We start from the raw sequence: 11,007 nt of genomic DNA on the forward strand, positions 1-11,007 counted from the left end.
GGCAGACCCGCATGTAGTGAGTGGCATAAATTTAGGTGGAGTTTAAAGGGGGGCTCCCCATACATGCAAACAAACAAAACAATTGTTACCAAATATAGTCGTGTGGGGTATCAAGTGAAAGGCCTCAATTAGTGCTTTCCGAATGTGGTATGTTACGGTAGTTTTGACGTGAACTGTAAAGTGCACAAGTAAGGAGTCAAAATGTACACACTTAAAGTGAGGCAGAACTCATTTTCGGAAACTACCGCTTAGATGAAATCTAGGTCCTAAAATACGTGCCATTTCGGTATCTGCTCAAAAAAACTTATTAATAGTATATTACCAACTTTTAGAAATTTACTAAAGAACCCCCCATAATTTCATCCTAGGAATACCAACAGCATAAGAGACAGAATCTTTCATACAAATGCTAAATTTCATAGAAATTTGGCCATTAACGCCAAATTGATAGTAGTTCAAATTTCGAATGCCATTCAAATAAGGTGCTGATGTCATAATTAACGAGGATAATTGACATTCACGTGAATTATTAAAGTGGCATTTATGAGAAATCTGCTTCTCCCCAGCCATTTTTAAGGTTTTGTGTGAAAGACTTATGTGAAATCTAAGCCTCGAAAGATGTCCCATTCCAATATCTGTTCAAATGAACTTACTAATAGTATGTTACCATTTTTTAGAAATTGACTGGAAAACCCCCTTTAAGTTCATTCTAGGAGTACTAAATTGCACCGGGATAGAGAACAGTTTCATGAAAATCCAACTATTAATGTCAAAGTAATAGCAGTTCAAACTTATCAATTTCGTGCAAATTAGGACCCAAAAATCCGAAAAAAACCAGAGTGGTGCGATTAAATGAAACCTAGGCCTCAAAATATGTCCCATCCTGACATTTGCTCAAATTAACTTACTATTAGTATATTACCAACTTTTAGAAATTTATTGAAAAACCCCCTGAAGTTCATCCTAGGAGTACTAAAATCCATCGGCATAGAAGACAGTGTTGTGCATGCGAGTTACATATACCAACAACACGAATAAACACGCGAAAATACTTCAAGATGTAAAACTATACCTAGACCAAACAAAGGGTCACCATTAACATTCCAAAGTGCAGACATTGCGTCAGCATCTTTTTCATTTGTTTCCGGTAAATCACTTAATCAGCAAAATTGCAGTTTCCATAAATGTGGTGTACATGTAGCTTCACGCGCCCAGTTGTTCTATATTCGCCACCGACGCGGTAACGCTGCCCGTTAAAGTATCTGTAAAGTTGAATTATAAGTTCTGTTGTGTGTAATAAAGTAAAGTTGAATTATAAGTTCTGTTGTGTGTAATAAAGTTTGATTTGAAAGTGATCCTTTTGTGTTTATTTTTTTTAATACTCCCCTCCGCTCAACACCAAAACTGGCGCAGTCGGTAAACTTCACGTAACGCCGCGAAGGAAAAACGTGAAAATAAAAAACTAAACTATTAATCGCGAAGGTTAATGGTAATTAAACCAAAGTTAATAAATCGTATTCGGGACGCCGCGAAGGATTACCGAAATCCTTTTTTAACTCAAATTATAAATTTTGGGAGAACGAAAGTAAGGCCTTAAGTTCTTCAAATGACTGGTGAGGCTGCCAGAAACCCAAAATATTAAAAAAAAAAAAATAATAATAATAAATCAATAAACAAACAAAAGTGAGTGACTCAAACAATAAACGTTTAAGTGAAAGTGAATAGAAGCTGAAAGTGAATAGAAGCTGAAAGCGAATCGAATTAAAAGCAGCAGAAAACCAAAGAAAAGGGGTAAGCTGAATAGAAATAAAATTTTTTGCTGAAAACTTACTAGACGTGGAGCAACTACGAAGGAAATTACAAAGGAGGAGTGTCCATAACGAAAGACGAATAGAATCAGAAAATATGGACCAACAAATCGCGGTATTACAGCAGCAACTGCAACAGAAAGATGAACAGATAGAGCAGTTAGCAGCAGCGTTTGAGCAGTTACGCCAACAACAGAATGCACAAAATCAAGCACAGATTTATAATGGACGGACAAAAGTTCTAAAAGAATTAAAATATATGTCCAATTTTTCGGGGAACGGCGAAATCAAAATAAATGCATTCATCAATACCATGGAACATTACCTAAACGGAATCTCTGACTTTGAAACTCGTAGAACCGCAATAAGGACAATTTTCTTCGACAAAATAACTGGCGAAGCAAAAGAATCCATCATCAATATTAGAGAGACAGACAATTGGGACCTCATCAAGGACAAACTAAAACTTCGATTCCGACCAGAAATGGAACCGGCAGAAATATTTCGAAGGATCCACACAATAAGAGCAAACACCGTAGGCGAACTTATTTTGGAAATTCAGAAATTAAAAGCCAAAGGAGACGAATTATTAACGTTAGTTAGTTAGTTTAGTTAAATGGGGGGAGCCGCAGCTCCGAGCACTCAGGCCATTATTAGGCCCATTGTACTATCCCCGTAAGTTGCCTATTCAATGGCTTCCTGCCTACGGTGTTCGCAGGCTTTAGCGAATCTGAGAACATTCTCAAGAGGCAGAGAGTGTGCAGATTCTTCATTGAAGAAAACCTTGCCAAGGTGTCTTCGTCTGAGATCTGAGGATGCCGGGCAGCTGCATAAAAAGTGCAGGGCAGTTTCCTCCTCCTCCTCACATTGGCTGCACACAGCCGAAACCACTACCCCAATCTTTTCCATATGGTAGTTTAAGGGGCAGTGTCCCGTCAAAAGCCCTACTAGGGTTTTCATGTCCCACTTCTTAAGGGACAACAAAAATGCCGCTCTAGTGGCCCTAGGCTCCTTTACAAGGATTTTCGTTTGCCGGAAAGAGTCCAAATTTCTCCACTCGGTTGCGTGAATCCTCGCAATTTCACCTTTCAGAGTAGACTTGACAGTAGATGGTCGGATTCCAAGAGCTGGTTCTGGGCCCACCATTGTGGATCCAGACCCTCGGCGAGCCAGTCTATCAGCCCCCTCATTACCGGCGATGTTAGAGTGCCCCGGCACCCACATTAGGAATGTTTCGTTCAGTCGGCCAAGTTTCAGCAGCACCTGACGACAACTCCACACCAACTGGCTTGATATGTTGTTGCCATCTAGTGCTGATAATGCCGCCCGACTGTCGGAACAGATTCGAATGGTGCGACCCCTCCATTTTTGTCGCAGACATTCTTCTGCTGCCAATGAAATGGCATATATCTCCGCCTGGAATATGGTCGTCATTTTTCCGAGGGGTCGGGCCAGTTCTATAATCGGATTCTCCGAGAACACGCCTGCACCCGATCCATCCTCCGTGACTGACCCGTCGGTGAAGATTATTAGGTCTGTAATCTGAAAAGACTCATGGCCACTTGTCGACCATTCTTCTCTTTCGGTGATTACGACAGTGTATGTCTTTTCAAAGACGAATCTGGAAACCATATGATCGGTCGGCATCAGGGCTACCGGATGTTTTTCAAGGAATTTCCATATAGACGCATGCCCGTTGGATTGGCCGCCTTTCCACGTCCCAATGGTATCGAGCCTATATGCGTCGTTTGCTGCTTTCCGTTTCACCTCCAAGTGGATGGGGGGTAAATTTAGGATGGCTTCAAGTGCCGCAGTCGGCGTAGTACTCATTGCTCCAGTAATACTTAGGCAACCAAGTCTCTGAATCTGCGTTAGCAGCTTCCTGCTGTTAGCAAAGTTCAGTCTTGGCCACCAGACGATGCATGCATACATCAAAATGGGTTTTATTATGGATGTATACATCCAATATATCCGTTTAGGTGAAAGTCCCCAGGTCTTACCTATCGCATTCCTACAGCACCAGAGCAATCTGCAGGATTTCTGGTATTGTTCCTGGATATGATGCTTCCACGTTAACTTGGAGTCGAAATGTACTCCTAAGTACTTGACTGTTTGTGCCAGCTGGATTTCCGCCCCTGCTAAGGTGGGTAGCGTATAGCTGCCCCACCTGACATTCTTAGTGAACATAACTAGTCCAGTCTTTCTAGCGTTCACCGTGAGTCCATTGCGGAGGCACCAGCTGTGGATTATATGCAGAGTTGCACTCAAGCGGTCACATACTGTGTCCGCAAACTTGCCGTTAATTATTACGGCTAGGTCGTCCGCAAATGCTTGCGCGAAGACTTTTTTGTCCTCCAGGAGCCACAGCAGGGTATCCATCACCAAGAGCCATAACAGTGGAGAGAGAACCCCTCCCTGTGGGCAGCCCCTGAGACATCTTGCTTCAATAGACTTCTGGCCGACCGATATGTGGATTTTTCTCCACTCTAGCATGTGAAGGATCCAACTGATTAGCAGCGGTTCGATTCCATGCTGTCTTGCCGCATCATAAATTGCCGCAAATGAGGCATAATTGAAGGCACCTTCGATGTCCATGAATGCGCCTAAAGCGTATTCTTTATCGGACATCTCCTTTTCAATTTTTGCCGTAAGTTCATGGAGTGCTGTCTCCGTGGATTTGCCTTTCTGGTAGGCGTGTTGCCTATGGTGAAGTGGCCATTTAGGAATGTGTGTATCCCTTATGAACCGATCTACTAATCTTTCTAGTCCTTTTAGCAGAAAGGACGTTAGGCTGATCGGTCGAAAGCTTTTTGCGTCTGTGTAGGTGGGTTTTCCTGGTTTGGGAATGAACAACACCTTCACATCCCGCCATCTAATTGGAATATAAGCGTGTGCTAGGCATGCCCGATATATATTCCGAATGTGTCGACCCAGGGCATCCATTCTTTCTATTACTAGCGCAGGAATGATGCCATCCGGACCTGCAGACTTATATCTGTGGAACGAGTTAAATGCCTATTTCACTCGCTCCAGTGATACTACTTTGCATGCCAGATTCCAATCTCTCGGCTGAGGGCTGTATGCACCTGTTGGCCCCGAGATTAGATTTTGGATGCTGCCTGGGAAGTGTACTTCAAGCAAATGATTTGCCGTTTCTTCGTCGCTTTCTGTGTACTTCCCATTCTGTAAACGTAAGTAGCCCAGTTTCTGGCTACGTTCTTTGACCAGAATCCGCTTCAGCTTTGAGGTTGCCTCAAGAGAGTTAGTCTCTTCGCAAAAGCGTCTCCAAGATGACCGTTTGGCCGATCTTATGCTCTTATTTAGAGCCTTCTGTGCCTCTTTATAGCGATTCCAGCTAGTGCTTGATTCGCCCTTCAGAGCACGATTAAGGAGCATCCTTGTCGTTCTCCTCTGTTTTGCCAAATCCGAGTTCCACCATGGTGTTTTACCTTTCTTTGGCATCCTGAGTGGACAGCTTTCTTCGAAAGCTTCTCTCATGCTAGTTGTGATCATCTGGGTTGTCTTCTCAATTCCAGCAATGGATTTGATGCGCCTCCCAGGGATCGTGACTCGGGCGTTCAATTCTGTTTGATACATTACCCAATCTGTCTTCCTCGGATTCCGAAATGGAGTGGGTGGAGGTAGATCCATGCCCATAACGAAATCAATGCGTCTGTGATCCGAGAGTGTGACATCGTTTGATACTCTCCACTCTCCGATCAGAGCCGCGATGTCAGGAGATGCCACCGTGATGTCGATGACCTCTCGCCTGACCACGTTGAAGAAAGTGGGTTCATTACCCACATTTAGGATCTGCAAATCGGTTCCTACTAGATACTCCAGTAGTCTCGATCCTCTTGCATTGATGTTCGAACTTCCCCAGCATATGTGGTGAGCGTTGACATCACATCCTGCTATTACCCCCATGCCTCTACTTTTGGCATATTGGATAGCTCTGATGAATGTTCCACTGGGAACGTCTTCTGCGTCGTAGGGGAAGTATGCAGAGCACCATAGTATCTCTTTATCTCCCTGTTGACTTTTTATGGTTAGCTTAGCCGATGTGGTGTCGCCATCACATAGATCGTTAACCAGGTTAGCCTGGAAGTCTTTAGAGACTACCATGCACGTGCGGGGTCGATCGCTTCCATTGGCATACAATAGGTCAGCATGTTGGAAGTTTAGGCCCCTGACTGCCCCACCAACAACCCACGGTTCTTGTATGAGGTATATAAATGTCTTGCAGCTATTGATCCGACGACTGATAAGTGCAGTCGCCGCTTTACAATGCTGCAAATTTACTTGGGAGATGTGGCACCTCATCTATGTTTCAGATGTAGATGCCGGGGGCTGCATGTCCCCTTCAATGGTTTTAGGAGCCGATACTTGTAACGTGACGGTCCCCAGCCCATAGTAGAGCCGGCAACCCGATTTTTCCCGAACTATCTTAACATCAGGTTCGGGAACGCCGATAGTGAGAAAAGTTCCCGGCCTATCGGTTCTCTCTCCTGTTTTGCTGCCTAGCAGCAACCAGGTGGAAGTGTTAAGGTTGTTCTATACACCAAGTTGTTCCAGAACCCCGACACCATTTCGCTCTTCTTCTGGAAGCCAGAGAAAGCACTTTTTGATCGATGGCAGCTCAGAGACCCTTTTCAAGGTTAGTCGCGCACCCTCCCACACATCGTTAAGGGAGGAGCAGTACTGCCTGAGCCACTCGCTCGTGTCTTCGTCGGCAAAGTTCAGCCGTAACATTTTACGGTATACACCTACCGACTCAAAGCAAAGCTTAATGCCTTGCGCGGACGCAGTCCTTACAGCTAGGAGGAGTTTCCTTCTAAGCTGTTCGCACTGCTCAGTATCGTAGCCGGATGGATTAGAGTCGTCATACAGGACCCATCTCGGCTTCGATAGCCTTGGCTGCAAATGAAGGCCTAGCCGTTGCCGGCCGAGCCCTCTTTGCCGCCTTTTGTGTCGAAGAGTTAGGATCGTCCGAGGACCGCTGCCGCTTCGGTTTCCCCTTAGCCGCAGGTGCCCCGAACGCTCCTTTCCCCTCAACCTTGGCACAGCTCTTTGGTTGTGCGTTGCCCGGAGGCGGTTTGCCCGAAGGCGGTTTGCCCGAAGGCGGTTTGCCCGGAGGCGGTTTGCCCGAAGGCGGTTTGCCCGGAGGCAGTTTGCCCGAAGGCGGTTTGCCCGGAGGCTGTTTGCCCGAAGGCGGTTTGCCCGAAGGCAGTTTGCTGTCCGTGGACAGGTGCTTACCCATGGGCAAGACTTTAGCCTCAGCAGGTGGCGCCGATTGGAGCCTGGGGTCAGGAGTACTGACAGAAGGGGCCTGCATCGGCTCATCCGTTAAGGACTGGGTCCCAATTGAATTGGTTCCCACTTGAATAAGTGGGGAATCTGAGTCTAGACTCAGGTTCTCCATCGATGAGCTCAGGGCTGCCCCTTCACTCGGGGTTGGATCGTCACGACCGAAGTTTATTTGTGTTTGCTTAGTAGATTTGTGTTTTTGTTTTTTTATTTTTTCATAATTGGCTGCCATGGCCTCAATTTTTCCGGGGAAAGTAAGTCGATCTCGGCAGAGCCCCTTTTTGCCGAGACAAGGCTAGTTGAAACTGGGGGTCGCCTGGTACCCAGAGTTCACCGTTTACGGCCACATCTTAACCCCTGTGACCATTCAGCCCTCGGCACGGTAGTCACACCTTGGCTTGGGGTTTTGATTACCGCTTGGCTTCAGGTGTCACCTCCCGTTTCCTGGAGGATCTTCCTTACTGAGCTCCCTCACCACGTCAAGGTAGGTAATCGTCGAGGGAGAATTATTAACGTACTATTCAGGAGAAAATCATATAGATTTAAGCACATTTGAAATTATATTAGCTAACAAAGTGAAAGAAATTACACAGGGTGTACTTCTCGATAAAATTTTACATGAAAACGATATAGATGAAATTATTAAAATAATGCAAAGTAGAAACTTTGCAGATTTGTGTATTAGGAAAGAATTCAAAAAATTTGACAAAGTTAATAAATATAATGCAAAATCAAATGGAAAACAGAGTGGTTATCAGAAAAATGAACGAAATTATACAACAAACCAACAGACAAATGACACAGACAATACAGAACAATACAGAAGACATTCTGATAATAATCATAGGACGAGACGAAACTCTTACACATTTAATACAAATTCTAACCAATCTGGCCAATCCAATAATCAGAATAATAATTTTCGAAATAATAATTCCACACAATCTAGAAGGAGAAATTTCTCATCGAGACAAACTAGACAAAATTCAGATTCTAGGAGACAACGAGAAGAACCAATGGAAGTTGACAATGTTCAGAGCCAAACCAATAATAATGAGGTTTCGCACGAACATCAACAAAATTTCGTAAACCGAACTCAATCCACTAACACTGGTCAAAATAATAATATCGATAACAATAACTCCAAATTTTTTATAAACTAGCCTCGGACGATCTTGCAACTATTCTTATTACAATCAACAATATCAAATACACAGCACTAATAGATATCGGGTCGTCATTTAGCATTATAAATGAAAATCTTACTTCCTTTCAAAAAATTCCAATTAAACTTTTGAGTTTTAGCACAATTACAGGTGAAGATTTCATAAAGTATGAAGTACATACATCAGCTCCAGAGGAACTGAAGCTACCAAAAGGAGCCTTGATCCGCTGGAAAGCTCAAAGACTTAATAAAAGAAATTATGAATTCATCATAGGTATAGATCTGCTCACTAATCTAGACGCTCTAATAGACCTAGAAGCGGAAACAATTAGGCTTAACAATCAAGTGATAAAATTTGCAAGCAATCCCTATTCCGCTAACCAAATCTGTACCCTCGAAAAAGTTGAAAAAAATTACTTAGACCACTTACACCTCAATCATCTTAATGAAGAAGAATATAATGGAATAACCAAAATAATTAGGAGATTCGAAAATATTTTTTTCAAAGAAGGAGATATTTTAACAAGCACTCGAAAGATAAAACACGAAATAGTAACAACAACCGATAGGCAAATCAATTCGAAACTCTACAGATACCCTCCGAAACACGAGGAAGAAGTTAGAAGACAGATAAAGGAAATGGAGGAACAGGGCATAATCCAGAAAAGTTTCTCTAGATATTCCAGTCCTCTAATAGTTGTTCCTAAAAAGAAGGACAATTCTGGTCAACAGAAATTTCGAATTGTCATTGATTATAGAAAACTCAATGAGGTGACGGTAGACGATAAGTTTCCGTTACCAAACATTGATTCTATCTTAGACAAATTGGGAAGGGCACAATATTTTTTCACCCTCGATTTAGCCAAAGGTTATCATCAAATCCTTATCAAGGAGCAAGACCGAGAGAAAACGGCTTTTGTAACTCCACACGGCTTATACGAGTTTATAAGGATGCCTTTTGGACTGAAAAATGCTCCGGCAACTTTCCAGAGGTTAATGAACGACATCCTCATACATTAACAAAACATGCGTAGTCTATTTGGATGATATCCTCATATTCAGCACTTCTCTGCAGGAACACTTAAGAGCAATAACCAATATTTTCAAAGTCTTAGAAAGTCACAAACTAAAAGTGCAGATTGATAAATGCGCTTTTATAAAAAAAGAAACCGCCTTTTTAGGACACGTTATTACAAAAGATGGCTTAAAGCCAAACCCTGACAAAGTTGATGTCATACAAAAAGTAGAATTACCACGGACAGAGAAACAACTAAAAAGTTTTCTCGGATTAACGGGGTACTATAGGAAATTTATTCGGGACTACGCAAAAGTGGCCCAACCACTTACCAAATTTCTTAAAAAAGGTACCAAGGTCAATCCACTCATTAGTTCCCATCCTATTTTACGCTTTCCAAACTTTAATAAACAATTTCATTTAACCACCGATGCATCAAATTACGCAATAGGTGCCGTCTTGTCGCAAGAGGGACACCCTATTTGCTATGCATCAAGGACGCTGAATTCACATGAACGAAACTATTCAGCGACCGACAAAGAATTTCTAGCCATAATATGGTCTGTAAATTATTATACTTCAGACCATACCTTTATGGTAACAAATTCAAAATTTTTACCGACTATTAACCTATCAAATATTTACATGCTAAATATAAACGCAAAGATTTATCACCACGTCATCAACGTTGGCTCTTAAAACTTGGGGAATATCAATTTGAAATTGAATATTTAAAAGGAAAAGAAAACAAGGTTGCTGATTTTCTAAGTAGAATCGACCTTATGAAAGAAACTAATGAGAATTCAAGTGAATTACCTGATAAAACCAATTCGTATTCTGATTTTGGAATTTTGTTTAATATCGAAGGAGATAATGACGCTACAATGGCCACAGTTCACTCGGCAGAAGAGGAATTGTTGGACCATATTCCGATCAAGGAAGAAATCATCAATAAATACAAAACGCAAATCATTTTAACGAATAACAAAGTAAAAGAAATGGAGGTAATACACAAGAAAAGAATAATATATATTGCTGAGTACGACTTCGAAATGTTAGAAGATATTCTCAAACGATATATCAGAAAAGGACAGCTTGACATTTACCCGATAACGGAACAGTCAGGGTTCGCCGATATTAAATTAAATCAGGCTGATATTGTTAGCAAAACCAGCTTAATAGCTCATATTATAAATAATAATAATAATAATCGTTGGCACAACAATCCATATTGGATCAGGGCCTTGAAGTGTGTTAGAGCACTTCATTCAAGACCGTAACGGTACACTACAGAACACTGTAGGAGGCAATGTGGTCAGCATTACGCTCGCCCGAGATTATTACCCTGATTTGACTCAGGTACTCATTCACAGCTGAGTCGACTGGTGTCCGACGTCAAATCACGATACAAATCCCACTGCCGCCAGCGAGATTTGAGCCGCGACCTTCCGTACGACAGCCTTGTGCTCTAACCACTCAGCTATCCGGACCATATTATAAATACTCAAGAAATTCTAGATTTGATTAACAACTTTTCGAAAAATATAGCTCATTTAGATGAAGAGCATAAGAACTTTCTTCAAAATGAGTTATCTCATCTAAATAATAAAGTCAAAACTATGATCCCTAATGAAAAACGAAAAAGGAGAGGTTTAATAAACTTTGTAGGTAGTACACAAAAATGGCTTTTTGGTACGATGGACGACCAAGAC

At 42.2% G+C, this 11,007-nt stretch overlaps 1 protein-coding gene across 1 annotated transcript; it reads left to right on the forward strand.

The window, feature by feature from the left end:
• Window positions 1–1,905: 1,905 nt before the first annotated feature.
• Window positions 1,906–9,300, forward strand: LOC119648474 (uncharacterized protein DDB_G0289975-like). The gene is made up of 3 exons (XM_038050237.1): window positions 1,906–2,410; window positions 7,683–8,228; window positions 8,279–9,300. The coding sequence occupies exons 1-3, from the start codon at window positions 1,906–1,908 to the stop codon at window positions 9,298–9,300; spliced, it is 2,073 nt and encodes a 690-aa protein (XP_037906165.1).
• Window positions 9,301–11,007: the final 1,707 nt, after the last annotated feature.

Source organism: Hermetia illucens, chromosome 2 (genome assembly GCF_905115235.1).
Source record: "Hermetia illucens chromosome 2, iHerIll2.2.curated.20191125, whole genome shotgun sequence".
Lineage (NCBI taxonomy): Eukaryota > Metazoa > Arthropoda > Insecta > Diptera > Stratiomyidae > Hermetia > Hermetia illucens.

Excerpts from the sequence above, each read along its gene's own strand:
- LOC119648474 (XM_038050237.1), top strand. The coding sequence starts at position 1,906 with ATGGACCAACAAATCGCGGTATTACAGCAGCAACTGCAACAGAAAGAT. Across the intron at positions 2,411-7,682 it reads CGAATTATTAACGTTAGTTA|CTAACAAAGTGAAAGAAATT; the intron begins GTTAGTTTAGTT and ends AAATTATATTAG. Across the intron at positions 8,229-8,278 it reads AACTCAATCCACTAACACTG|CCTCGGACGATCTTGCAACT; the intron begins GTCAAAATAATA and ends TTTATAAACTAG.